General features: G+C 51.8%; 10 protein-coding genes across 10 annotated transcripts; 5 read left to right on the forward strand and 5 right to left on the reverse strand.

Annotated features, from left to right (window-relative positions):
- The first annotated feature begins 11 nt into the window (after positions 1-11).
- Positions 12-1,665, forward strand: BDV14DRAFT_108132 (60S ribosomal protein uL14). Its single transcript, XM_073765637.1, has 5 exons — positions 12-287; positions 599-646; positions 808-1,054; positions 1,142-1,219; positions 1,275-1,665. Exons 1-5 carry the CDS (start codon positions 271-273, stop codon positions 1,305-1,307), a joined length of 423 nt encoding a protein of 140 aa, XP_073625230.1. The 5' UTR covers positions 12-270; the 3' UTR covers positions 1,308-1,665.
- Positions 1,424-1,835, forward strand: BDV14DRAFT_178614 (uncharacterized protein). The gene has a single exon (XM_073769622.1). The coding sequence runs from the start codon at positions 1,491-1,493 to the stop codon at positions 1,746-1,748; it is 258 nt and encodes an 85-aa protein (XP_073625231.1). The 5' UTR covers positions 1,424-1,490; the 3' UTR covers positions 1,749-1,835.
- Positions 1,836-2,009: 174 nt separating this feature from the next.
- Positions 2,010-4,041, reverse strand: BDV14DRAFT_178616 (uncharacterized protein). Its single transcript, XM_073769623.1, has one exon. The coding sequence runs from the start codon at positions 3,938-3,940 to the stop codon at positions 2,186-2,188; it is 1,755 nt and encodes a 584-aa protein (XP_073625232.1). The 5' UTR covers positions 3,941-4,041; the 3' UTR covers positions 2,010-2,185.
- A 130-nt stretch (positions 4,042-4,171) lies between these two features.
- On the reverse strand, positions 4,172-8,183 carry BDV14DRAFT_108177 (putative polarized growth protein (Boi2)). Its single transcript, XM_073765639.1, has 3 exons — positions 7,656-8,183; positions 7,376-7,519; positions 4,172-7,306 (listed from the first exon to the last, which is right to left on the reverse strand). Exons 1-3 carry the CDS (start codon positions 7,711-7,713, stop codon positions 4,491-4,493), a joined length of 3,018 nt encoding a protein of 1,005 aa, XP_073625233.1. The 5' UTR covers positions 7,714-8,183; the 3' UTR covers positions 4,172-4,490.
- Positions 8,184-11,374: 3,191 nt separating this feature from the next.
- On the forward strand, positions 11,375-13,862 carry BDV14DRAFT_178620 (MIZ zinc finger domain protein). The gene has a single exon (XM_073769624.1). The coding sequence runs from the start codon at positions 11,427-11,429 to the stop codon at positions 13,398-13,400; it is 1,974 nt and encodes a 657-aa protein (XP_073625234.1). The 5' UTR covers positions 11,375-11,426; the 3' UTR covers positions 13,401-13,862.
- Positions 13,850-16,216, reverse strand: BDV14DRAFT_178623 (DUF5102 domain-containing protein). Its single transcript, XM_073769625.1, has 3 exons — positions 15,921-16,216; positions 14,947-15,839; positions 13,850-14,890 (listed from the first exon to the last, which is right to left on the reverse strand). Exons 1-3 carry the CDS (start codon positions 16,009-16,011, stop codon positions 14,186-14,188), a joined length of 1,689 nt encoding a protein of 562 aa, XP_073625235.1. The 5' UTR covers positions 16,012-16,216; the 3' UTR covers positions 13,850-14,185.
- A 331-nt stretch (positions 16,217-16,547) lies between these two features.
- Positions 16,548-18,631, forward strand: BDV14DRAFT_202930 (putative nucleoporin Nsp1; the record flags this gene model as incomplete). The annotated part of the gene is made up of 3 exons (XM_073774159.1): positions 16,548-18,187; positions 18,248-18,371; positions 18,422-18,631. 3 exons carry the CDS (start codon positions 16,548-16,550, stop codon positions 18,629-18,631), a joined length of 1,974 nt encoding a protein of 657 aa, XP_073625236.1.
- A 396-nt stretch (positions 18,632-19,027) lies between these two features.
- On the reverse strand, positions 19,028-19,680 carry BDV14DRAFT_202931 (uncharacterized protein; the record flags this gene model as incomplete). The annotated part of the gene is made up of 4 exons (XM_073774160.1): positions 19,028-19,052; positions 19,130-19,195; positions 19,298-19,363; positions 19,547-19,680. The coding sequence occupies 4 exons, from the start codon at positions 19,678-19,680 to the stop codon at positions 19,028-19,030; spliced, it is 291 nt and encodes a 96-aa protein (XP_073625237.1).
- Positions 19,681-21,502: 1,822 nt separating this feature from the next.
- Positions 21,503-22,549, forward strand: artA (14-3-3 adaptor artA; the record flags this gene model as incomplete). Its single annotated transcript, XM_073774161.1, has 5 exons — positions 21,503-21,563; positions 21,633-21,939; positions 22,023-22,264; positions 22,320-22,390; positions 22,442-22,549. The coding sequence occupies 5 exons, from the start codon at positions 21,503-21,505 to the stop codon at positions 22,547-22,549; spliced, it is 789 nt and encodes a 262-aa protein (XP_073625238.1).
- A 3,028-nt stretch (positions 22,550-25,577) lies between these two features.
- Positions 25,578-26,076, reverse strand: BDV14DRAFT_202933 (short coiled-coil protein; the record flags this gene model as incomplete). The annotated part of the gene is made up of 2 exons (XM_073774162.1): positions 25,578-25,770; positions 25,835-26,076. 2 exons carry the CDS (start codon positions 26,074-26,076, stop codon positions 25,578-25,580), a joined length of 435 nt encoding a protein of 144 aa, XP_073625239.1.
- Between the last annotated feature and the right edge of the window lie 749 nt (positions 26,077-26,825).

Raw genomic sequence — 26,825 nt, forward strand, 5'->3', positions numbered from 1 at the left:
TATGCACCACTAGCTATACAGCTGACTAATGACTACAGCTGACCGCCCTGGACCGTTCCTTCCCAAAGCAGCAAAGCCTTAGGGCTCAGCATCCACTCCTGCGCAGCCAATCAACGCTCCACCGCCAAGATTTTGCAAGCACACCCGCACTAAGCGAGAACACTGAGAAACCCAGTGGAAAGCCATCCAACTCCGTCTCGACCTCTCGTCGCCTCCCTTCTGTCGCCAAACCCGTTATCCGACACCGTTTAACGACAATACATAGCCAAGATGTCTTCCAAGAGAGGGTGAGTTTTTGATTTTGCTTTGGTTCGGTTGTGCTTGTGGTTTTGCGATGGAATATGATACGCTACGCCATGACGATTCGATACGATCTTCGAGGTGCAACGACATGGAGGGGAAGTCACATATTGAGGAGAGAACCCGCAGAATGAGGAAAAGGAGGAGATGCATGCCGGATTCGAGAACGACAGATCCCTACCAACATTTTTTTTTTCGCGCCTGATGGGCAATTCGATATGGATGCGGGATTCGAGATTTTGCACGGGGAAATTCATCTTTTCGAGGACAATCAGCTAATCAGTATTTTCTCAACTAGTCGTGGTGTTGCCGGCAACAAGCTGAAGATGACGCTCGGTCTGCCTTGGTACGTTCCAACAGTCCACCTACCCAGCCCACCCCAGAGAATTCGATTCAGATTTTCCCTACAACGAACATAGAAACCAATCTCTCGACCCCTCATACCCTTCCATACCTGAAACAACGACGAATAGAAATCGAAAGCCTGGAAAACTAACATGTGAACAGCGGCGCCGTCCTCAACTGCTGCGACAACTCCGGTGCCCGTAACCTCTACATCATCTCCGTCAAGGGTATCGGTGCCCGTCTGAACCGTCTCCCCGCTGCCGGTGTCGGTGACATGGTCATGGCCACCGTCAAGAAGGGAAAGCCCGAGCTCCGTAAGAAGGTCATGCCCGCTGTCGTTGTCCGCCAGAGCAAGCCCTGGCGCCGCCCAGACGGCATCTACCTCTACTTCGAGGACAATGCCGGTGTTGTACGTTATACTCTCTCTGCCCCCGGAGAATTTGATTGGAATCCTCCAGATACAACTGGGCCAGCATAAATGTTAACATGGTTACAGATCGTCAATGCCAAGGGTGAAATGAAGGGTTCCGCTATTACCGGCCCTGTCGGTAAGGAGGCTGCTGAGCTTTGGCCTGTGAGTTTTCCCGCTCCTACACATCTCCTCGAACAATGCTAATATAGTTCTCCAGCGTATTGCTTCCAACTCCGGTGTTGTCATGTAAACGGCGTCCAACGGGGAATTGGGATGTATTAGATGAAATACCAGCGGGCTTTTTATTAAAATGAAAAAGAACTTGATACTCTTTCCACCCAACATCGTCACTACCTGTATCCAACCAGTAGGGATCACTCTTAACCCACGGCAGTACATGTAGCATGGCGGACGTTACGGCGCGACACCGAACATGATGGGTAGTGACTTTGACTACCTATCAATATACTTCGTTTATCTCTGGGCTCAGTCTCTCATCTTCTCTGAGGCCTGCTATGTCTTGCCCTATATCTATGCTATAGGTGCTCATAACTCTAGCAAGAAAAGAGCAACCGTAGCCGATCAACGATCGCGCCTTTTTCGGAGCCAAGATTATATAATTGGAGGAAGGAGCAAACACAAGGTACGCATCACGCCTTCCGCAGCCCTGAAACGTGCATCGTGCCACTAAAGGAAGGAGCGAACGGCTAGCCATCGTACCTTCCTATTAAGTTGGGGGTGCAAGTTACGCAAAGGGGGAAGGAGCCCCAGGTGCCCGTCAGTCGCACCTTCCTAATACTTACAGTTGCGATGTGCGCGCTGAGGAAGGAACGACTCCCCATCGCACCTTCCCTCGGATTTGACACAGAACCTCAAGTGCGCTATAGAAGGAAGGCGCAACCCGAACGTAGCTCCTTCCTTATATGCCTTAATCATAGTTCACAGCAGATGGGTAATTCTCGTATCTCAGAGCAATACTAACTAGGTGCAGTTGGTAAGAGTCATTCCAGTCATTCTATATCTCGTCTAAACCAATGTACAAGAACCGAAAGACAAGGGGAAGTAATATACATATAATCCAAACACTGACAGTCGATGTCAATATACAAAATCTTATAATAGACAATATCACCGCGTCTTCTTATCCCCAGCAACAACCTTCCCAGTCTGTGTTCCTGTCCCTGGTCTGGCCAGCGACATAATCAGGCTGATGATGTACAACACTGCTACAATGAGTGTAACCAGGTCAATTACATGCACAGCCCACCAGATGTGCTGTACGCCTGCTGGGCAAAGGGTCATGGCGTGCTTCCATTCTGCGGAGGTAGTGTCGAACCATAGTGATAGGAGGCCTGCGTTGCCGCCGTATTCGCCCATCATTGAGCGGAGGGTTATTTCGCGGATTGAGGGGGTGGATTGGGATGAGGATTCTTGGGTTTGAGGGATGTAGCGGGTTGCGTTCCAGGTGCAGAGTTGTTCTTTTTCTTGATCATTTTCTTCATTGGGGGCGTCCGAGTCATCATCAGCGTTGACCGAAGGTAGACTCTTATGCAGAGAATGCACAACATCACACCCCTCATGATCATGCCCCGTCAGTATGAGCCCGTTTCTTCCTAGTCCACCCCGCGGCGCACCCTCATCACCACTCATACCGAAGATCCCTTGGAGAACTCCATGCGTGCTAACATGTTCACTAAGATGATTCTGCTCGCGCAGTCCGCCGGCCTTGTACCGCTGTTCCTCGTTGTCATCATCTGCATCGAAGAAACTGAAATACGGTCCGTCGACACAGACTCCGTCTGCTTTATGCAATGGCAGGTGCGTGAGGAGAAGCGTGAACGTACTCCGGTCGTCGACGGGGTATGACCGGTGCGAGATGAGATCGTTGATATAAGCGTATCCATGGCCCTGGATATCCTGCGAGAAAGGCGGGCCATCCAGCGTCAGGCTGTTCAGGTTGATGAGGTGGAGTGTAGGTGTAATTTCAATCTCTGCTGCCCCTTCGCCTTGCCCGGCCCCTTGAACCGAAACATGAACAGCCGGATGCCGAAACCTAATATCCCAATTAGCCCTCCCAAAGACCTCCTCAAACCGCTGTATGCGCTTCTCGCTCGCGTCCCCAGAGTACCCGACATCATGGTTCCCAACGATATTGATGATCCGGTGCGCCCAGTCAGGCGAAGAAGGTAGCTCAAAGATTTGCTCCCCCTCAGCCTCAGCAGCGTACCCTCCCTGCCCCGTCATCGTATATGAATCCTCAACCCTCTCACCACCCTTAAACACCCTCTTCCAATACCTTTCCCCCCTCCAAGCAAACTCCCCATCACTAAGCCATTGGCTCCCAATCAAATCCCCCAGCACCGTAACATGAGTAGGCCTAGCCCACCAGTGCAGCGTGCGGTATATATGCGCTAGGTAGTAGTCATTCCCCAATAGGTCGAGTCGTTTCCGCGCGGCCTTGAACGCGCGCGGGAGGTCTGACCTTACGACACTCCGCGCCGCTTTCTGAAGGGCAGCCCAGACGTCAAGATGAAGGGGAAAGGGCGCGGTATCTATCGAAGCGAGGACATCATCGCGGTGCTTGCGGAGTCGGTTTTCGAGTTGGTATTCTGGGCGCGGGAGGGAGGTATCGCCTTCTAGCTGGGGGTCTGCGAGGACGAGAAGGCGGACGATCGCCGATTTGTCTAGCTGAGGCTGCGATTGGGGTGTGATATGTTGTTGGAGGGTGTGGAGGAATGCGCTGGAGGTTTCGGAGCTATTGTTTTGTGGGAGAGGGTATGCGCAGCCGGAGAAGACGGGGTAGAGGTACAGGTAGACGGTTGTGGTGAGGGCGAGCGGGAAGAGGCCGATTAGAAGGCGGGAGAGAAGCCAGCGGAGGGACATGGAGGTGACGGCATAGGACGGTCAGAAAGAATATTGTCAGAATATCATGTTCATAAGAATTGAAGGTTGAATAATGTTGAAAAGGGGAAAATACAAACAAGTCTGGTCTGACTTTGACGGGTTTAATTGCGCGGCGGCTCGGCGCGGGGAGGGCGCTGATCTGCTTACACGGACCTGGCCAATATCTAAGTATATCTACACTTACTAGTTTATTTTTAGAGTAGGGAAGCAGTCATTTAACTAGTTATTACACTATATAATGTCGCGTACACTGATCCAGTCTTACATTTTCCTCACTGCATTCGTGACAGTCCAACAACTTCCAAATCATCATCCGGTGTCATTCATAAAGATCCAATCACTCCCAAGGAAACCCATGTCAGATAATAAGAAAGGATGATGCTGACCGTTGAAACACGTTCCGAAACAGGGGTATATCACATTAACGCCGGGGGTAGAATGATGGGGCCAAAAAGCAAAACAGAATATGAGAAGATTATGAAGTGAATATGATGCGGAGGTGACCAAGAGCAGTCTTTGAACATGCCAATCATTGCGAGCTACGAACCGCGTCTGGAAGCAGGGTTGACGGGCCAGTGTCGAATTCGCCCAACGGGTTGGAGGGGTTAAGAGTATCGGAGAGGTTTGATGGAGCAGGAGGATTTGACTCATTCAACGGGTTGGGCGGATGCTCATGTTCCCCGATGTCAACAGGCGAATCGACCTGTTCGATGTCAAGTCCTTGAATCATTAGTCCGGTGCCGTCCTCGTCCTTTGCCGCAGCCTCTTCAACCGCGACATCTTCGACCAAGGCCTCTTCAGCGGGTGACTGGCCCTCAGGCATCAGAGCTGGTGGTCGCTGATTCTGGATTTGCGCCTCCTTCAGACTAATAGTTCTCTGCTTGTTTGTGGTCTCAACTGGGAGCTGGACGTCTCGGTCGATGGTTGCCTTCATTAGCGCAGCCATCCACAAGCGGCCGCTTTGGACGCTATCAACCTGGAAATAATGGACAGCAGGTTTTGTGAACTGCACCGTACGAGGTGTCTTGGGGGGGACCAATCTGAAAAAGAATGGGCCGTTCTTGTCCCCACGCTTGGTTTCGGACGCCGAGCCGTTCTCTGTGCTTGAACCATTGCCGGTCGGCGTGCTGCCTGCCGGTGAGGTAGGTGAGACTGTGGCGCCAGTAATAGTCGCATGCAAGGTAATTATGGGATCAGTATCAGCCCGGAGAACTCGATGACCAGTGATATCAATCAAACCGCGCTCTTCGGTATCGTCCTCGGTGTAGTAGTACGAAAGACGACGGCCGCGCAAAACGAACAGGCGAGGCTTCCAGGTCGTCATCAAGTTGGACGATCGTTTCTTCATCCAGCCCGAGAAGTCACAACCATCCATTTGCGTCTGTGGTGATTTCCTCTCTAGACCTCGCGTGTAAGCACTCGTGTCCTTCTTTGACTTCACTCCTCCCTTGACAGAGGGTCGGGCTCGTGGCATCGATATGCCGGCTTCCCCAGCCTTTCCAGAGCCGTCAGTGCTCGGCCGCTCAGAACTCTTAGATGTCGAGGGTGTGGTCGACCCGGTTCTAGCAGATACTGGGTCTGTATCGTTCACAGGAGAGGCCGGAACGGCTGAGCTATCGGCACCCTTGTTAGCTGTATCAGACGATGTGCGAAGACCAACAGCACGTCGAAACTTTGGCGCAGCGTTCTTAAAATGCTGCAACGGTTGCGGGGTCGAGCGTGCAGAGTCCGGGTCGGGCTTGCCGGCCTTTGGGCCAAATGATGACAAAAATCCGCCGCCAGATCCCTTGGACCCAGAGCTGCGAGGCGTCTGCTGTGAAGATATCCGGGTGCTCAAACTCCGCAGTCGTCCCTTGGAGGGGCCGGGATAGGTCGTACCCGAATTCAAGTGGTTTGGAGGCGCATCAGTAATCGAGTCCACGCTGCTAATGCGTGAATGTCTCCGATTGGCCCGGGTTTGCTCTTCGGCGTGGCTCGACTGGAATGAGTGGGCGCTTCCGGCCACCGATGTCCGTTTCTGAAGTACCCTACGCGGGGTCCGCGAATCAACCTCTGGCCCTGAAAAGTACCCGCGGTCCAAATCATCAGTCACAGCTGAGTCAACGCCGTTGGCGTGCTGGGAACTAGAAGCACCAAGAGCGGTTCCTGGACGTGGAACCGCCCGTTGCGAATTGAGAGACATAGTCCAACCGCGATCAAAGGAGGCCTTCTTGGAGTGAGATGATTCAATGAGCGGAGAGTGACCCGTCGCATCCAAAGATGAATGTCGCCTTTGGTGGTTGATGTCGCGAATCGACGCGGCAGAAGGTCGACGGGTATGGTCCATGAAGGGGATGGATGGTGTCTGGGGAGTGACCGGCGAGCTGGTTTCACTTTGAGCATTGTTGCTAACCAGCCGCGGGTGCTGAGTGGTTCCACCGAATGAGCCTCTGTAGCTCGGTATCCTTGGGCGCAGCGGTCCTGTCTGGCCAGCGCGGCTCGCAGAACGTTCTTCGGATGCGGTCGAGAATGTAGCAAGCGAGCCCCGGGCAGTCGCAGATTGTTGCTCTTTGTAACCTTTGATTTCTTCCTGGAATGCCTTGATCTTATGCCATGTTTTCAATCGCCGTCCCATCACGCCGAAGTCAAACTCCTTCATCATGATAAAATCCTGGTTCATGTCCAAAAGGACATCGCCTGTTATCTCCTGTTCTTTGAAAATATCACAATGCGTGTCGTCAATCTCCAGCTGGCGCAGTTGGTTGACAGTCTCCCCGATGTCCCATTTCCGGACCTCCTCCTCGGACGGCTGGTTACCTTCCTCTTCATCAGTCTCCTGGCCATTGATATAAGACATCCGGTGATCTAGATGGCTACTGTATTCGCTCGCAGAGTCATTGATTGTCTTTTGATCAGCCGATGGTTTCACACTGTGTCGGGGGGTGCTGAGATCCGTAATATGTTCGTCAATCACGCTCAGTGTCTCATTCATTACCGGGCTATCCTGGCCATTCAGATGGGGATCGAGTGTTTGCCGTATAACTTGCCCGAGATCGCCCGCCATCTTAGAGGTCGGCAGGGGGGAAGAGCTGGACCGGTTTTGTTGTTGTTGTTGCATCGGCGCGGGAAGGGCAGGATTCGTTTCGCTTTGTCCATTGGCACCTCGAAGGTCAGTCATGCTAGCGTGTCGAGAAGCATGCGGGGTTGTATCATCGTTCATTGGTGTTGAAACAGAATCGCCGGCGACCGATGTTGGGGTTTCTTGTGTCGTTGTTTGTTGCTCAGGCCCGTCGGACTTTGGCGCATTTGATTCTAGGCCATCGGTCCGAGGTCGCACAGGAATATTGGGTGCTTTGGTGGTATAAACTAAAGGGGACAAAACTCCAGGTTAGCGAAAACCGCGCCTTGGTACAAGGGATTGAGCGGATCACGTACCTCCAGGGAAAAGACCGGTCGTTGCGGTCTTGATATCCTTCCCTAGATACCACCCATCGCCGAAGCCGTCATCCAGCTCAACCAACTCGATTTTCTCACCTTTCCGCAAGGTGAGCTCATCGTCCGAGCGCGCATCAAAATCGTCTATAAATCAAATTGGCATGTGTCAGTGAAATCGTGGAACAAGAGGGGGGCCAAATGAGACCGAGGCGCGGGAGATGAGAGAGTGGGGGGGGCAGAGGATCGATTTGCGACCGGCGCAGAGGAGGGAAGAACTCACGAACAACGAGGAGAAGATCTCCAGGATGAAACGCACGAGGCGCGGATGGAAGAGCCATAGTGCTCAGCCCGGCGAGAGCTCGGGGGATGCAGCTCGGGGGACGAAGACAACGAGGACAGGGGAGGAGAAAGGGAGAGGCGATTGAATTCTCCGTCGACGAACTGATATAATGGCGGATTAATTAATATAAGAGCGGGATCAGCGCAGCGCGTCACCTCCGCTCCCTCGTGTTGAATAGTCCCTGCGAACTTGCGGAAAACTAACTAGGATAAAGATAGTAAATAAATGGCAGAGAAAGAGTGGACGAGCAGGGACTGATGGTGGGGGGAGGGCTAATAGGAAAGGTAGGACTGGATTATTGCTGGAATGATGGTTGAAGTGGTCGAGGCCCGGACCAGAGTTCCGGTGGTGGCCAGGAAAGAGAGGCAAGGGCGTCGTTGCGGAAGGAACTGGCGGAGTGCAGCCTCTGACTTCATTGACCCTGGCACGAAGCTCCTATATAGCTGCAATTGAGATGGTGTGAATTCCCGAGCCCTGGTGAAGCTGAAGTGTCAATGAACTCAGATGCGCCTGTGATTGGAGCCAGCATCACTTGCAATTGGCGCCTACGTAGCTAGCCTAATGAAATCAGTCATATCAGACACAATATCCTCGTGTCTTCACGCCCATTACTTCTAGAAGCAGTACATATACTGTCAGCCACCATGCTTTGTCTTCAATGACTGAAAACGTTCGACTGCTCTCGGCCTCAAATATGTATATCACGTGATGGTATGTTGATCGTCTGCCCTTTGATGACTTCTTCTATTTTTGCTGGCCAATTGTGCCTTGGGCCGTTAAGGAACTTGATAATAATCGTTCAATCTGTTTTTGGTGGACAGATTGGCGAAGACATGTGATACTGGGCAAGGCTGGTGGACGCTCGATATGACAGAGCCGCAGTATATATTCCTCCCGCACACGACGCGTCACTCAACCTTAAGCTTTATGTTTATTTCCCACTCAACCAATTCTCTGAATTGCAACAAACAGTAAATATCCTCAAATGCTTTCTTGGACACCATAAAGAGAACCAATTGGTTAAAGGAAGTTGATAACTAAAAGTCTTCGAGTTCTAGGCCTCGGTTGAAGTGACCACATTGATTAACTGTACGACGAACTGACTGCTATTATTGCTATATATGACTGACATTAACTGCGCCAGAACTATATATCCGACGAGCAATGATGGAAGAATATAGGTATTCTCCCCAAGCCGAGGGACCCCACGTGATTGTCGGTGGAAGCTTCTCCTCGGAGAGATGGCACACAACAGCTGCAAGGTTCGTGACCACAACAGACGGGAGGGCAACGCAATTGCCGAAAATGACCTTGCTTGAGCACCGGGCGCAAGCTTTGAAATTATACCGTAGGAGACTCGAATACCAACAGGAGCTGAATATTCCACTTTGTATAGCGCATGAGCTGTTGACTTTGTATACCTTGACGAGAGTAAGGTAGCAACAAGGTGATCCAGGTGCTCATCGAATGGCAATGGAGGATCTGCAGTTAGTTACGCCTTCTTCTCAACCGGATTTCTGATGCGCCACTGTCATCACTCATGGTTGATGCGGAGCATGGCATAGAGATGGCATGCACTCGGCTTCCTCGTGCAATAGATGCCCTAAAACCAGAACTCGTTGGAATCTGGAATCCGAGTATTCCCCCTAGAAATACGAGATTGAAGTGTGCAATTAGGCAGATTGCACATGATGAGGCAGGCTGCGCGTCGGCGAAGGCTTGTAGTAATGTGCTTGTTAAGGGCCTCGATGATAGTATTGTTTGCCATTTGACCAATATCAAGGACAGAGGGCTTGAATTGGTGTTCCTGCACAGGACAAACAGTTAGTTTTCCTCATATTCACGGAAGTGTCCAGAAACAGGGCCAGAAGCACAGAGTCACTATTGCATGGCTTCCTGCATGGCTTCCCACTGGGCGTGATTGAATGAGTGAAGCCTGCAGTGAAGACCACCGTTTACCAGATCGGATAGCTGCATAATCGAAACACAATCCAGCAATAAATACCCTGGGGCCAGCTGTCAGCGAAAAACTTCATTTTGTGCACAGTCTTTGTTCTCACCGACTTCACGCAGGCCGAAAGAGGAAGCCAACCAGCCAGCCTGAACCTTGTCGCAATCGGACAAAACTAGTGGCAGCAAATATCTGTCCTGCAGTTCCCCGTCGCCTGCCTCACCATCAATCAAGTTGCCCCTCAAGATGCCAGCATGACTTCGCAGGTGTCCAACAATGCCAATAACAACAGCAATAATCGCCCGGGAGCTCTGGACCTGAACAGCTCCAACTCCACCGCCAACCTTTTTCTGGGCGCCGCTCGGAGATCGTGGATGTCCACCGGCACTACTTCGACTACGACTAACAACAATAAGAAGTCCTCTCATCTCCAGCGCAGCGTTCAGAATCCGCCTGTGACTGCAACGCCTGCATCCAGCTCATCCACTACCTCTGCTGCTCGTCCGCCCGCTTCTCCTCCTCGCGACGATTCTCCTGCTGCTGCCCACTCTACAACCACTTCCGCTTCAACGCCGCCGTTGGCCGCGGTCTCGTCGTCTTCCCCGACGCGTCCGGCAGGCATGCGGCATCCTCCTTCTTACGCTGAGCAAAATAACACCTCATTCCAGCATAATCAGGGTCTTCTCACCACCTCGTCTGTCCCCGCGGCTCCTCCGAATGTCGCCCCGTTCCTCCCTCAGATCTCGCCCACCTCCTATACGCCTCCTTCCTTGACTTGCTCCCCCGCTTCGCATTCTCAACCTCTTCCCAGACCAGCCGAAGCTCGATTGCACCAGCAAAAGCAACACCAGCAACAACAACAGCAGCAGCAGCTATTACAGGCGCATCTGGAACAGCAGTCGGTCTCCTCACTTCCTTCACCCGACCCCACCATTCCTCCACGATCACGTACTAGTCCGATCAGTGCAATTGAGAGATATGGACCCTCTATTGCTAGTCCCTCGACGACTGCGTTTCCATCGCCTCCTCTTCAACAAGTGTCCGCAAATAGTCTGAATCGATCGCGACCCAGTTCTTCTGCGGCAGCATCCGTTCCTACCTCTCAGTCTCTGCCAAACAACCTACAGGGAAACCCTCGTCCACGTCAACAAGCAAACGCTCCCCCCGGCTCAAATACCTCCAATACTCATCCTCAATCGCCTCATGCTGGTCACATGTCTGCATCTGTCCTCTCATTACCACAGCAGCAGACGAATAGAGTGTTGCAACTATCACCAACAGACGGAGCCGGCACGATTTTTACGCATGAGTTTTTCGCACGCATAAAGCATAACGTGGACCTCTGCGCAGCTCGAGCCGCACAATCAGCTCATACGTCAGACGCAGTGGAACTCCCACGACTTCAACTGCTAAGCTATGCGTGTCAGGAGCGAGATATTCTATATCTCGCCCTCCATCAGATCTATTGTCTGAGCAGCCTCCGCCCAGCCGACTTCCACAGCGATATCTTTCGGTTTAACAAAAAACACATGGAGGGGTTGGAAATCGTTAGGAGTCTTCTGGTTGACAACAGCCGGGTTTCTAAGAATTTCCTGACCTGGTGTGTTGATTTCCCTTATTCTGTGTTTGGTCTTCTCAAAGACCGCTTGTACCTGCAGATTCTTGAGTCAGTTAGGCGTCTACTAGCCGGCTTTGTGGACTGCTGGGCCTATTTCGAAAACATATTGCGGACGCAAAACCATCCACCTTTAGTGGAAGACATGGTCCGTTCACTCGGTATAATGTCGGTGGTATTGCAGTACAATATTTTTCTGTGCCTTTGTCGCCGGGTTCCCAACGCAAAGCTCGAAAGTCAGCTGCAGGATATTTTTGTGAAAGACCTTGACTATTTCAAGCGCAGTGTTGTTGCGAGCGTCTCTCATGAACAACGAGTCCGCGAAAACAACGAAATACTCAGCCTGTACCATCGTGCTGTTGGCACGATGTCGGCCTCTGTCAGAGGACAGGTAGCAGCTGTTCCTGCTCAGGGTATACCGGTTCCAAGCCAGGCCGCACCAACTTCCGGGCCCACAGCGGTGGCCCTCAACGCGCCGAGTCCCTCATCCTATACATCACCTTACTCACAGCCACATACTGGAGCACATGGCCCCAATGGTGTAACCCCAGTAGCCGTCGGGAGCCCTGTCGTTGGATTCTCTGCCAGGCTTTCTCAACGGCCGAGTTCCAGACAATCGCTCACGCAGCAACGTGGCGCTGGAGCACATGGTCATCAATTACAAGTGACGGGAGCCATTTCACCCCAAGCTACGGCCAATACACCCCAGTCTCCAGCACGACTTAATACGTCTCAGCGCCAGTTCGCCCAGCAACCCGCTCCGCAGCAACAACAGCCAGGACCGCAGATCATGGGTCCGACCCAGAGTCCAGCTCATCTAACGCATATTCTAGCAGGTGGTAGAATGCCCGCTTCTAGCCCACAATATGCCCGACCAGTGACACCCCAGCAGCTCCAACAGAGACGCGGCCTGACGTCGTTTCTTCCACAGGCCGGAGCGCCTCCAGTGATAAATACGAGGCCAGATCCCAACAGATCCGCTATTCACCAGGCTGATCTTCGTGACCCAGTCAATCAGTTATTTGTCGTCGATGAGAACGGCGAAAAGAAGCAAACAGAGCTGCTACCGCTCTTGACTTCATTTGCAGTGGCACCAAACATCCTCCGTCAGCCAGACCGATCCTTCAAATGGTGGCTACCACTATCGGCTAGTGAACTCAACGATTGCGTCTCTTATAAAGAACAAGGGATGGGAAAGCGTATGCTTCGAACAGCAGTGAATGGCTCCCAGCTGTACCGGCTGAGATGTATCAAGGTTCACCGATCGACTACGGAGCTGAGTGAACATTCTTGGGTCGTTGCGGAAACCACTTGGCCTACCGCTATATATATACAAGTGAATGGCAAAGATGTTCGGCCTCGTCGCAAAATCCATAATACCAGGGACCTCCCGCTGGATATAACGCCTTACCTTCAGAAGGACTTGAATCAAATCGATATTGGCTTTATCCTGACACAGGCTGAACCGAAAGATTCCACCTATGCGGTGGCAGTGGAAAGGCTCATGTTTGGCACCCTTGCATTTGGGAAGACTCTGGCTCAGCCCCTGGCAGCCCCAGAGTCACAGAAGCGTATATGCGGAAGATTGCAACACAACCCTGCCGATGAAGACGATGAGCTGAGTATTGTGAGTGACGATCTCAAAATCAACCTTGTTGATCCATACACCGCGCGTCTCTTTGAGGTGCCTGTTCGCGGCGCCCACTGTGAACACACGGAATGTTTTGACCACGACACGTTTTTGCAGACTCGCCTTCTCAAATTCGGAGACAGCCCCGCCGTGGAAGCTGACTGGAGATGCCCGATTTGTAGGCAAGACGCGCGCCCTCAAAAGCTCATCGTGGACGAATTCCTCGCACATGTGCGCAAAGAGTTGGAACGCACAGATCGGTGTGAAGGTGCTCGCACTCTGCAAATCAAAGCCGATGGGTCTTGGGACGTCAAACACGATGAGGACCATTTATCTGAACCGCCAACTCCCCAGCTATCTCGCACCTCAACGAAACGCAAATTGACTGCTCTGGAGAACGGCGTCAATCAACGGCCGAAAATTGACCCTCCAGTGTCCACGACAGATGCAGTCTCAAACGCAGTTGCCCCTGTTATCTGCTTGGATTGACGGGCTGATTTCCATGTTCCTTTTACTTTGCGCACATCTTTTCTTTTGTCCATAATCTTTCCTTTTCCATCAACCTCACCGCAATTGCACAGTTACAGGCGCACTGGTCGTTGCACAATGATACCCCCGCATCTTATTTTACGTTTCTTGCTAATAATTCTACTCTTGTTCCTTTATTGTCCCTCTATTTTTGCATTCTCGTGTGTCATTCATGCATAATTTCGGTTCAAAACTTTCCACGACCTATCAGCGACTCTCACCATCGGACTCGGCATTTCCATTACTCGAGCTGAGTATGCCGATGTTTGTTCGTGTAAACTCACTATTCCTTTTCCGGTGGGCTTCCGCTGGTTGGTGCTTGGAACCATCTATTTCTACACTGGTTATTGCTGCGCACAAAATTACGGAGTATGGAAGTTGATGGAATATTTGTATTTATTTTGGTGAAGATCGGCTTATTGGTAGATAGCTAGGATTATTTCTATGCTTTTCACATATCTACATATTCTATTCTCTATGGATACATTATTTAGCATTACAGGGGACCCAAATAGTAGACAGACGAAGGGAGAGAAAATTTGGCCGTCCGAAGAACAATAAGCGTTGAATAGATATGTAGCTAAGCACATTAATTGAAGTAGAGTTAACGAGCTATCTATGGTATTGGCCAGTCGAAAAATATGAATGTGAGGATGATTAAACACCATATTAAACAGTAAATTAAGTTATGAATGACATCATCATTTGCATCATCGTACTTTTGTCTTGTTGGAAAACTGGATCGGTCATTTCCTCACGCGTCGAGCATGACTAACCAGGTTCTCTATCACGCCCTCAAAGGCCTCCTTTTCACTCACGAGGCCGTCCCGACGCTTAAGCCAGAACTCGAGGACATTAGACGCGCGCTGCGCAAGGCGTTCCAGGTCCTTGACGTGGAATTTGAGTTCCTCGTCCGTGAATCCGCCCAGCGCGGCGTCCGTAGTTGCGCAGAGGCGCCGGACAATAGTGAGGTCGAGCTCTGGAGGCGAGGGCTCGCGGCGCCTCGTTGACCGTGTCCGGTTTGCTGTGCTGGATGTGCGGGGGCTATTAGGACCGCTTTGGGAGCCTTCTTTGCGGGCGAGATCTTGCGAGCGGGATAGCGAGCCTGTGGTCGTGCCGATGTTGATGGATGGGAGGATGAGTTTCTTTTGTTTAGATGCGGGGAGGATCTCGTCTAGGTCGACGGGGACGCCGAGAGAGACGAGGAAGAGGCGGCGGATGCGGGATTTGACCCAATTTTGGGGCTGGAGCGGGGGTGGGGCGACTAGCTGGGACCATAGAGAGAGGGAACGTTCTGTGCTGAAGATGGCGGATGAGTTTGAGATGGGTTCGAGCTCGGACTCTGTTGCGAGTGCGGCTTTGGATGAGGGGAAGAGTTTGTCCAGAGGGTCGTCGAGGATGTTGAGTAGGTCGGGAAATGAGTTGACGGCGTCGAAGTCTATGAGAGGGGGCTATAATATAGATTAGCATGTGCGTATGCCTTGCGATGGTGAACAGATAAACTCACGACATAGGGCAGCGTTGGTTGCGGAGAGGGCTGCATGGAGATAGTTTCAGGTTCGACGACGTCCGCGTCAGATTCTTGGAAACCGTCGTCAAAGTCGTCAAAGTCGCCAAAGTCGTCATCTTGCCCCTCCTCGAAGTCGTCAAAGTCATCCCCGCCAGTGAATTGGGGAGGGTCGTCCCCTGTTAATGTTGATTCTTGTCGAGTGTGAGTCGGATGCGTGGGGCTACTTGATTGAGTCGCGGGATCTGAATTGGTCAATCGTCCCTGAGTTTTTGAGCATGGGGTAAAGAACTGGATAAACTTACCGGGAGAGTCTGGGAGGGTCTCCGTTGCATCCGGGAAAGTGTCACTCGGACGTCTACGGTGGGCATGTGGTCCTGAATGAAGGATTTCATCGTCTGGGGAATCATCCACCTCGGATAGTAGCGTGCCTGGAACGGATATGTTCGTGGGTTGAGCCTCAATTGACTCCGTAGGTGATCCTGACGGTGTTGTGGATTCGGAAGTCTTCGTAACCACGTCAGGGACAGCGTCCGCTCTCCGCTTTTCGTAGGCCTCCGTGCCAGGAATATCGCCATAGCTGGGTTGATCTGGGTCGACCTTTTCCACCACAGTGCGGGGGATGGGTGAACCCCCGGGGGTAACAGACCGGCGACGCTGCCCCGCAGTAGACGGACTCCTGCCGCGAGAAATTACTTCGACCTCATCCGGAACAGCGTCTTGCTCCCTCTTTTCAAAGGCGCTTGTTCCCGGGACTTCACCGTGTGAAGGGACGTCATCGACTTTCTCAACTCGCGTCCGGGGTACAGAAGAGGCACGAGACGTTGGGCGGGAGCGGGAACGCGAGTTGCCTTCGCTGGCATCTGAGAAGTGTTCTTCGTCGCTCTCAGTGTCTAGAAAATACAGATATTAGCCAATCTAGCTCGCTAATTTGTTGACGAATGACAAGGCGTCAGGGTGCATGAGTGTCTTACTATGATCAGGGGCCCCTGTGTCCTCAAGCTCCACGCTCTTTCTCGGGGGCTCCAAGTACGAGCTGGACGGAGGAGAGGGGCGTTCCGACATGAGGAGTTATTTGGTTCAGACTTCAGTTCAGATCATGTATGCTTGGAGATAGAGTGATTTAGCCTGGATGGAAACATGAAGACGCACAGAGGGAAGTAGTGAGGCTGGAGAAAGCGGAGAGCAGCTTGGATGGAACCCAGATCGGTCTGGTGACGAAGTCCAGCCCTCGTCCATGGGAGGCCTGAGCGCCTGAGGCTGGAACATTATACTTATGCCTCAGGCAGAATGATTAGGCGCAGCTAAACTAAGCGCATGTGGACGTGATTGGTGGTTGCAGCCGCAACAAACTTCGCGACCACGGGCAGCTCCAGCATCCATCCTTTATTGTCCTGGCCATTCTTGTCTCCGTCCTTGGTGTTGCTGTGATCTTTACTTACCCGGCCACGAACTTTGTTGTTATTGCCCATCTTCTTCACCTCTGGGCGCAGTAAGGGTTCCCATCAGTCTTCTTCTTTGAGCAGAGTAGAATCCTGCTAACCTTCTGTTTGTTTCTCGCAGGGCTGCCCTATCGCAAGTCACCCCGTCTTCCTCACAATATGTTCAACTTCCAGGCGCCCTCCTCATCCGGCGCTCCTAGCGGCGGCTTGTTCGGCTCTGCTGGTGCTACATCCAATACTGGCTCAAGCGGTGGTCTCTTCGGAAATGTAGGAGCAAGCACAAGCGGCACTTCGCCGTCACCATTTGGAGCTGCATCCGGCGCCAACCAAGGCTCCTCTTCATTCGGTGCTGGCGCGGGATCCGGCGCAAGTGCTGGTAAAAGTACTCCGACATTTAGTTTTGGCAATCTGGGCTCTGGTGCGTCTTCCGGAACGCAGTCACCATCTCTCTTTGGCACTGCATCCCAAACACCCAACAAGCCAGCGGAGACGCCCGCTTCGATTACAACCGGCACTGGTGGTAATTTGTTCGGTGGCGGCGCCAGCAAACCTGCAGGCAGCCTCTTTGGGTCTGCTACTCCTGCGGCGTCTGGCACGAGCTCGCTCTTCGGTGCACAGCCGTCCACTACCCCAGCTGGAAACCCCCCCGCCGGCGCTCCTGCGCAGGGTCAATCTCTCTTCGGACAGCAAAAAGCCGGTGGTCTGTTCGGCTCAGCAACTACCTCGTCAGCGCCACAAACTTCAACAACGACCCCCGCCGCAACCGCACCGTCGCTCTTCGGAGGGGCTGGTCAGTCTAGCGGTAGCAGCCTGTTTAGCAAACCCGCAACTGCGGACGCTTCTAAGAACACTGGAGCAACTGGAGGTGGTTTATTCCCCAACCTAGGCGCAAACAAACCCGCCGAATCGACACCGGCGACAACAACGGCAGACAGCGCTGCAAAGCCACTCTTTGGAGGCGCCCCTGCCGCGGGTACTCAGACTTCCTCACTCTTCTCAGCACCATCCTCCGGCACCGATGCCGCATCAAAGTCAGCTTTTCCCTCACTCACTAGTAACACAAACAATCAGACAGCCGCATCATCTGCAACCCCGCAAAAGCCTCTATTCGCTGGACTCGGCGGTGCGTCGTCATCGGCTACCCCTTCATCTACACCCGCAGCTGCTCCTTCTGGTGGCTTGTTCAGTGGCCTCGGCGCCTCGAAGCCTGCAGAAACTTCTACAACACAACCCGCAGCCGCTGCACCAAGTCTGTTCAGCAAACCCGCGGGCACCACGACTACGCAAGCCCCTAGCACATCTGCAACTACGGCGGCAGCTGGTACCGGCGCGACGTCAACGGCCACCTCCGGGTCAGCCCCGACCTCTACCGCAGCACCAACCATCGGCACAAGCGCTACCACCGGCACAGGGGGTCCCGCTCTGGGTGCATCCACTGCCGGTCCGGCGCCTCCTGCTCAGTCACGCCTGAAGAACAAGACCATGGATGAGATCATCACTCGATGGGCGACAGACTTGACAAAGTACCAGAAAGAGTTCCGCGAGCAGGCCGAGAAGGTGGCCGAATGGGATAGAATGCTGGTAGAGAACGGCACCAAGGTTCAGAAGCTATATGGCAGTACCGTGGACGCTGAGCGAGCCACTCAGGAAGTTGAGCGTCAGCTTGCTTCCGTTGAGGGCCAGCAAGATGAGCTGAGCTCGTGGCTTGATCGGTACGAGCGTGAAGTTGATGAGATGATGTCGAAGCAGGTTGGACCGGGCGAAAGTCTCCAGGGACCTGACCAAGAGCGTGAGCGAACGTACGTATACCTGCATCTTAGTCGTATCTTTGGACAGAACAGCTAACTCAAGACCAACAGATACAAACTTGCCGAGAAGCTTTCCGAACGCCTCGACGACATGGGCAAGGACCTCACCAGCATGATCGAAGAAGTGAACAGCGCCTCCTCAACGCTGAGCAAAACAAACAAGGCTGACGAACCTGTAATTGACCCCGGTCACTGCTTTCCAAAATCATTACTAACAACATACAGATCTCCCAAATCGTCCGTATCCTCAACTCACACCTCTCCCAACTCCAAACCATCGACGTCGGCACCACAGAGCTGCAGGCCAAGGTCGCCGCGGCCCAAAAAGCCGGCCAGTCCATGTCTGCGCGCTTCGGCCATGGATACAGCATGTCGGGCGTTGGAAACGGAAATGCAGCGGATGACTTCTACCGCTCCTACATGGGGCGTCGGTAGAAAAGTTCTGGCTTGAACGCCTTTTAGGTTCTCGCTCTTTAATGATGGGTTTCTCTTTTAGGATGAATGGTATTTTATATTAGGTAGAGATACATGCGCATATGTAGTGGTGAAAGGGACCGGTTCTTTTGTACTATGGGATCTGCAGGTGCTCATTTATTGGTGCTTTACTCCGTTTCATTTATGACTCCTACTTGCTTTCGCCGCGTCCGCTCTATGCTTCGTACTTCCCTTATTTGATGGAGGATAGAGTACTCAAATGCGTCAACTGAGGAGGGTGTCAATTGATTATGTAGATTACATAGAGCCAGATACATCAGCGCTAAATAATGCAATAGTATGTATTGCGCGATGGTTTACAACGATATCGATTCCGCAAACGTGCGCATAGAGCATCTATTTCTTGCTGGTGAATTCGTCACTGGATAGCAGATCCTCGTCAGTCCAATTTCCAAGCACGTATGCACAAGATAATTGAAAAACGGAAAGGAAACATACAGGTGCTTGTCCAGGTCGTCGAGGTGCTTGCGCTGCTCCTCGATCTTCTTCTTGAGAGTGGCGAGCCTGTAGCAAGTTTGCAGATTAGTATCCACGTTGTTCGTGTTCGGGATAGACCGGGCTTTGTTCGGCTTTGTAGCGCGCCGGGTGTGGGAGGTAAAGGCTTACTTCTCCTGCTCTTTCTGGTGGATGTAGAGGCCCTCTTGCGCTTGCTCGCGCTTCTGGAACGAGTCACTAGAAGGGAACGCCTGTTAGCTTCTGTTTCGATTGCAATGTGGTTTGATTCCGAGCTGGCTGAGTGGATGACATCATGTCCGTTGCGGGACGCAGCGAGCGATGAATTGCGGGTTATTCGACCTCTGTCACTGCTTGCAGCGACGAGAACCGGATAGTAGAGGGAAGAAAATGTGTACATACCCAGCAGCAGCACCGCCGGAGCGGGTGGCACCAGTATCACCTTCACCCATTCTGGGAGCAATTGCGGAGAAAGGGCGGGCGAGGATGGCGCGGGAAGAGGTGGTGAGAGGACGAGCGATGGATTGGCGAAGCATTGTGAGGGTAAATGTTTTCTAGAAAGAAAAGAGGGAGGAGGTTTGACAGGTGATAAGAGGTTGCAGATGAATGGATGAGAGAGAGAAGAAGAGGGGGATGATCTGATGTTGGACGAGAAGGACAAGGTACCTTATTCGTTGCCTTGGAAATGTGGCAGCGGCTGCCAGGTCGAGAACCGCGAATCAGACGATGGGCTGGTGCTATGACGACATGCGTGTGCGAAGGGTCATGTGATTGATGAGTAAGTGGTTTCTCGAAGTCATGTGATGGACTGTGGTTTTAGGTGAGAGCAACAGTGACGAGCATTTGGATATGGTTGTGTTTACGTAGCATATCTCTAGTCGTAAACTAATTCTACTCTATACAATGCTGGTTATACCTCTTTAGCCTCAGTAGAAAGATCGGTGGTAAATGGGGTGTCGCTCTGGAACTGGCGGCGGAAGAAACTCGTATCAGATCTGTGGGCAGCAAATCTCGTCACAGCACCGCCATAGAACTCGATCGAAGAACGCCCAACGCCCGTGAGTCAAACCGCTGATCTGCCAGAAATGAAGCTCTCCTGAACTTGCCAACAGGAACGAGCCAGAAAGCACTAGCAGCGAGGCTCATTCAATAATGCGGGATCTGGCGATTGGCGCAGGGAAATAGGGATGACGCCGGAGAGGCCCACTGCTACCACACACAACTCAACAGAAGGGAGAAGGAGAGAGGACCAGTCGACGACTGCCCCAGACGCAAATGGATGAGTAAACAGTGATCGAACAGATCAGAATAATAGCAGAATCAATAGGCCAAGTAAAAACAGTAGCAGAACAACGGATTTGCGAGGGCTGGACAGGCGAGTGGGCGGTTGAACGGTGAGGCAGAGAAAGCCCCCAGCAAATGGCAGGAGGAAGTGGTCTCGTAGTCCCCTCCCACTCCTCCCCCTCTTCCAACTTCGACTTCCTCTCCTCCTTTTGCGACTTCGCTCTCGTCTTTCCATCTCCCCTTTCACTCTTCCAACTCACTTCCACTCTTCCACCACTACTTCTCCCCTGCTTCCTCTCTATCTCCTTCAAATCCATCTCTTTCCAACAATCAAAAATTCCTTGTTACTATTCCCATCGCGCAGGTGAGTGCTGCTTCCTTTCCGTCCATTTCCACGATCTTCCCCTCCCTCGCCCTTATCCTCCGCCTCAACGCACCCACCCATCATTGTTATCTACGAGGTCATCGAATACGTTACATGCACTTTGTATTTCGCTGCTGTCGAGTTTTCCGAACTTGCTACAAATTATGGACATGGGTTGAATTGCGGTGTCTGGAGTACAAATCGCCCCCGGCTACGCTGGACTTAACCCGCGATTCTGTTTACTCGCGGCCAGCCGAGTGGAGGTCTCGCAGAACAACAAGCCCATCCGTATCTACACTACCAACGGAAATCGTGACTCGCTCTACATCGCAATATTTTTTACCTGTTTTCTCCGACCGAGAATATGTGTTTTGCGGATGAGTTCTGGAGGGTATCGTGCTATCAGCCGTGTGACTTGGTTTCCCTAGCGCAGGGCAGGGCAGGGTTGTCTTCGTCACAGCCTCATTCTCTGTCACCCCGTGATAGCCGCATCCTGCCCCTCACATGTTTCTTACAGTCTAGAACCTCTTATCTCTATTTTTCTGCGCTGCTTCGCTTTCGTTTTCCACTTATTATTTTGATCCCCCACTTTGTTGTGAAATCCCCCACAAATCTCGAGTCTCGATTCCCAGCACGCAACCACAACACTTACATTTCAGCGGAAGTTCGCTAACGTCGTCTCTCATCTTCTTTGAATAGATTATTTCAAAATGGGTCACGAAGATGCTGTTTACTTGGCCAAGCTCGCCGAGCAGGCTGAGCGCTACGAGGGTTCGTCATCTCCTTTGCAAGTCGTGCTTGCGAATATACGTCTTGGATATTGACGGAATATTCATATAGAAATGGTCGAGAACATGAAGGTTGTCGCCGCCTCCGATGTAGAGCTCACTGTTGAAGAGCGGAATCTCCTTTCTGTTGCCTACAAGAACGTCATCGGTGCCCGCCGTGCGTCTTGGAGAATCGTCACCTCCATCGAGCAAAAAGAGGAGTCCAAGGGCAACGAGTCCCAGGTCACTCTCATCAAGGAATACCGCCAGAAGATCGAGAACGAGCTTGCCCAGATCTGCCAGGACATCCTGGACGTTCTCGACAAGCACTTGATTGCCTCTGCCCAGAGCGGCGAGTCCAAGGTCTTCTACCACAAGATGTAAGTTTTGTATTGTATCTCATCTAAGATAACGATGAAGAGCGACCGAGAGCAAGGTGCTGATTCAACGTCTCTCTTTACAGGAAGGGTGACTACCACCGTTACCTTGCCGAGTTCGCCATTGGCGACAACCGCAAGGGCTCCGCCGATGCTTCTCTTGAGGCTTACAAGGCTGCTACCGAGGTCGCTCAAACCGACCTTGCCCCTACCCACCCCATCCGCCTCGGACTGGCCCTCAACTTCTCCGTCTTCTACTACGAGATCCTCAACTCTCCCGACCAGGCTTGCCACCTCGCCAAGCTTGCTTTCGACGACGCCATTGCTGGTATGTGACGCCGTATATCTCTGTGAGTGATAGCGGTTGCTAATTTGTGTCGCAGAGCTCGACACTCTCAGCGAAGAGAGCTACAAGGACTCCACCCTCATCATGCAGCTCCTCAGGGATAACCTGGTAAGACGGTCCCTCCATGGTCATTGAAATATTGACACTAACGTGAAATAGACTCTCTGGACCTCTTCTGAGGCCGAGCCTGCTGCTGAGAATGCCCCCGCCGAGAAGAAGGAGGAAGCCCCCGCTGCTGCTGAGGGCGAGGAGAAGCCCGCTGAATAAAGAAAAGATTGAGGACTCGCGTCCGACATGGATGACTGATCAACGCCGGGAGCAAGGCTACACTGTCAATGTGAAAGTGGTGGGGTTTACGGGAAAGGTTGACGAGCAGAGGAAGATGCACTGTCGCACACCCCTTAGCATGCGTGTCTTTTGACATAAAGCTTTTGGGATCAGTGGCAGGTCGCGGTGCTTTCTTTGCTGTTGGCTCTTCTATTGCCACCGAGCTTTATTCGACGACAGCACATTGCCATTGACCTGGTTGTTCCTATCCGTGGCACGTCGATTCATATATTCGTTGGTCTCTTTTAATTTACATTTTGCCTATTGCCTCGAGTACTCAAAGAATACCTTTCCCTTACCACACCACCCCAGTCGGAATTATTTCCCTATCCCAAGCCTTGACTATGTTATGAAATTTGTCTTGGTCTTACCTCTTTTGTGCCACGTATGGGCGTTTGTTGTCGCCTTAGCTCGAGTTTAGATCTCCAGACAGTGGTCTCAAAGAAAGTTGAAATTCATTCTGCGTTGTAGAGTCATAGTTACGTATGCCAGTGGACTGCACAAGACATTGCTACGGATTCTGGTCGATCAGAGGGTAGCCCCTATTGTCAATATCGAAAATATAGGTAAGGCCGTAAATTCCAGGTACATATACCCCTAACTACTCGAGCCTCCGGTCCCCAAAATTTCAGACAACCTCTCACAAGCGTCATCCCACCCAACCAACCCTGAAACCTTTCATCCATAATTTCATTCATTCAGCCAGCCCGGGGCGCAATCATGATCGTGATACCGCCATTTAGCCCACCAACACCACCCACGAGCGATGACGTATGCGGCTTGCAGCAAACAAAGCTCGCCCACCCCCCTTTCTTCAGTTCCCTCCCTTCCTACTTACTTTAGTTCTCCCACTACGACTTTCCGGCACGCAGCGGCGCAAAATACGCCCCACTGATCTTCGAATCCTACAGCTGGGGTATGCGCGATGAGCGATGCGCGCATTCTCTTTTGCTAGTAAAGCCCGTGCTTCGTGCTGCTCGGCGATGCGAGATGCCGATGGGGAGGGTGAGAAGGGTGCCTAGGTAACGGCTACCAGCCCATGAATTTACCGGGGGAGGCTGGGGTTGAATCTCAGGTTGGATTCCAACTGATCTACCCCCGGGGTACAGAGTATGGGCATCGCATACCCCGGTTCACTTACGTAGTTGACTGGTAAGATTTTCCTCTGTACGTACTGTAGTAGCACGTTAGGAAAGGTGGGTAGGCAAACATTGGGAGGTGAGCAGTGTTGATTGCCTACTTACTGTCTATCTTACCTATGAACACAAGTTAATGGCAAGCCGGTCGGCCTTCTGTACCCCGTACCCCGTACCCCATCCCATATCCCCAGTACTCATCTGCAAGTCTTCATCAGTGGCATATTTGTTCCAAGTTCCAACCGTGAACAGACAGTGAACAACAATCCAAACCCAATCCTATCCCCATAGAGCATACTACCGACCTATCTATAAGCTTTTTTAATCTAACCAAAGTCCAACTAAGACAGGCCTAGAAATAACTTAGAGACATGGATACCCCCTCGAGACTCAGGTACCGGAGAAAAGTTACAGAGTACATATGGAGTACATATCGCGCACGTCTAACTGGAAGCGGGCAGGCTACGGAGCACAAGGTGCAGATTTGAGTAGGTGGCTGGCGGTTGGCTTGGAGGAGCAGAATGTGGCGCTCTGCAGTGGAAGTGTGCCGATGTCTTACTCCGTAACTACTGTGGAATCAGCAAGTGAGGAATCCTGGCTAGCTTTATTTGGTATTGCTTGATGTTTTTTCTTTTGCTTTTTGTGCTTTTTGATGGGAGGGGGTTTTCTAGTCCTTGTTCATGTTCATGATGAGCACTTTGTTTAGATTGTGTTATTGGGTACTGTTAATGAATAGGGAGGGCTGGATGATAAGTTTGTTTATTTTTTTATTCACTTTGCTAAATAATGTAACCGCTGATTTGGGGTATGAGAAAGCAAATGTCTTCAGAGCCCAAATGGATGGATGATGATTGTTGACTGATGTCGATGCGATGTCAGTGTCAATGGCAATGTCAACCCGAATGAATCGTCAGACCAGGACGATTTCCAATGTACAAATGGTTGGTTGTGGCAGGCGGGTGTCGAAAAGAAGTAGAAGAAGAAAATAGAACAAAAAAGGGGATTTGCTCCGTGAAAATGCTATCCCGCCCTTTTTGCTTGACTGTTGTGGAAAATTGCCGTGCCGCTGCTGTGCTGATCGAAACAGCAGACTCGAGACCGTGAGACTGAATCAAATGCAAACCCCGAGTAGAAAAACGGCTGCCCCGTCTAAAAACAGAATTTCCCCAGTAAAAACACAACTGTCCTAACGCCGAGCGTGCTATGCCACAAATAATACACCATGCCGCCCGTGGAGGGTGAGAGGAAAACAAAATCGGAGAAATGCGAGGTTCGGTGGAGAAGGATAGGTCAATATGAACAGTTGAAACCCGAATTACCTGAGCGAAGGTGTCACATTGCCGCGAACCCGGTCAAAGATTGGCCGTCGTCTTCACGCATCGGCGCCAAGGCCCGGTGATCAGACCTCAGTGGCCAACACACAACAGGCAATGATGTCACTTTCTCGACAGGGTGTCGATCGGTAGAGTAATACGGGAGCATAAGGCGAATGAATTAAAAGGTAGTGTCGTGTGAGCGCCGCTAGTGATCGAACATCAAGGCAAATCATCCCACCAATGCTTGGAACAAGTATCATATGTTGCAAGTAGAGCAATGCACTTGACGTTCGACTACCACGAATACCACGAGTAGTGCTGGATATGTTCTTCCAGTTGTAGCTGTTCGATGTTCGATGGAAAGATGTTCAGTGAGCGTAGAAAAAACACCCGCCAAACACCAGTAGAATATGCGAGAATGGTATATGTGAAAATGGTTCGTTCTTTCGCTGTGTCGATGCGAAGAAGTCTCGGCTACGCTGGGCCGGAGTCTGGGCGGCAACGTCGCGCTCGCCTTTATTTGTGTGGTTTCTTGACTTTGGTGGAAGTACTGGCGGATCTTGACATTTCACTTTTCATATTCCGTGTTAGACCTCCGATATAGTCTTGCAAAAATCTGTTCTCGTTCTCGAGCTTGTCGTGATCGGTTTTGACGGCGTCGATTCTTTCGGCAAGAGCCTGAAGCGACGACTGGAGGGCCTTTGCTTGCCTGTAAAAAAAGCAAATATGTTAGGGAAGAAGATCAAAGGAGGGGTTTGTGGCCCAACACTTACTCCTGAAGGGTCTGTCTGGCCTCCTTGCCCAGTCGCTCCAAGTCTGCTGAATTTCGGCGAGGACTCATGGCTCGCGCGTCGTCGGGAGGAAATTCTTCTTCTTCTATTTCAATCTCTGGATGATCACGGGGCACTAATATTGAGGCGCTCGGTTTCCGACTGGCCATACGAGGGCGTTCGTGACGACTTTTGCGATCAGTCTCCGCGTCGGATATAGAAGAGGAAGACGAGAGCGATGACATATGGGCACGATTGGTTTCACTCGGTTGCGGCAGAGTCGGGACCGGGGAAGAGCCATGTACCTCTGACGTCGATGCCATATTATGGAAAGCGGAGGCGAGCAACTGTGGTCGAGATTGATAGGGTTCGAGGATCTGTGGTCGACAGGAACCTTATAGAGTGGAAGTTCGATTTGCGGGCGGAAATAGTAAATAAAACGACCGCAGGTTGGAGAACTACCTCTAGCGATCCCTCAGATGCAGAATCTGCGTGTCGCTGGAGGTAGCTGTCGAGGGCGCTCGAAACGGTTGTCCCTGAGGAAGGTTCTCGGAGAGATGGAGTAATAAGGAGCCGGGTCGAGGGAAAGCGAGGAGTATGGAATAGACCGGCGAAAGAAGCGAGTAAAATATGGAAGAGAAGTAAAGGTGAAAAGAGAAAAGAGGAAAGAAGACCGGAGAGAAGAGAGAGAGGGAGAGAGAGCGGTTGAGCGATCCAGGGGAAGGGGAGGAAAGCTTGAAAGAAGTGAATTGGAGGGGTGGACCACTTGGACCTGGCTTTTAGCGAAGGTTGGGACTGAGCGACTGATAGAGACAAAGCAATTCTGCTGGCAATGCTAGGCTCGAGAGCAGCGTCTTCTGATTGCAGCTAGTTGGAGCTCAGGGTCTCTGCTATCCAGACGGTGATTTCCCTTCTCGGCCTCGATCTGAGCGAGGACTATAGGGCAGGGTAGTATGGTGGTGTGAAGAACTGGAAGTGGTTGAAAACGGCGGGC

Source organism: Aspergillus stella-maris (assembly GCF_047715825.1).
Source record: "Aspergillus stella-maris strain CBS 113639 unplaced genomic scaffold BDV14scaffold_53, whole genome shotgun sequence".
NCBI classification, from domain to species: domain Eukaryota; kingdom Fungi; phylum Ascomycota; class Eurotiomycetes; order Eurotiales; family Aspergillaceae; genus Aspergillus; species Aspergillus stella-maris.

Excerpts from the sequence above, each read along its gene's own strand:
- BDV14DRAFT_178623 (XM_073769625.1), bottom strand. The coding sequence starts at position 16,011 with ATGTCGGAACGCCCCTCTCCTCCGTCCAGCTCGTACTTGGAGCCCCCG. Across the intron at positions 15,840-15,920 it reads CACAGGGGCCCCTGATCATA|ACACTGAGAGCGACGAAGAA; the intron begins GTAAGACACTCA and ends TGTATTTTCTAG. Across the intron at positions 14,891-14,946 it reads AACCAACGCTGCCCTATGTC|CCCCCTCTCATAGACTTCGA; the intron begins GTGAGTTTATCT and ends TCTATATTATAG.
- BDV14DRAFT_178620 (XM_073769624.1), top strand. The coding sequence starts at position 11,427 with ATGGTCCGTTCACTCGGTATAATGTCGGTGGTATTGCAGTACAATATT.
- BDV14DRAFT_108132 (XM_073765637.1), top strand. Across the intron at positions 1,055-1,141 it reads TCGAGGACAATGCCGGTGTT|ATCGTCAATGCCAAGGGTGA; the intron begins GTACGTTATACT and ends ACATGGTTACAG. Across the intron at positions 1,220-1,274 it reads AGGCTGCTGAGCTTTGGCCT|CGTATTGCTTCCAACTCCGG; the intron begins GTGAGTTTTCCC and ends ATAGTTCTCCAG.
- BDV14DRAFT_178616 (XM_073769623.1), bottom strand. The coding sequence starts at position 3,940 with ATGTCCCTCCGCTGGCTTCTCTCCCGCCTTCTAATCGGCCTCTTCCCG.
- BDV14DRAFT_108177 (XM_073765639.1), bottom strand. The coding sequence starts at position 7,713 with ATGGCTCTTCCATCCGCGCCTCGTGCGTTTCATCCTGGAGATCTTCTC. Across the intron at positions 7,520-7,655 it reads AGATCTTCTCCTCGTTGTTC|ACGATTTTGATGCGCGCTCG; the intron begins GTGAGTTCTTCC and ends TTTGATTTATAG. Across the intron at positions 7,307-7,375 it reads GACCGGTCTTTTCCCTGGAG|TTTATACCACCAAAGCACCC; the intron begins GTACGTGATCCG and ends TGTCCCCTTTAG.
- BDV14DRAFT_178614 (XM_073769622.1), top strand. The coding sequence starts at position 1,491 with ATGATGGGTAGTGACTTTGACTACCTATCAATATACTTCGTTTATCTC.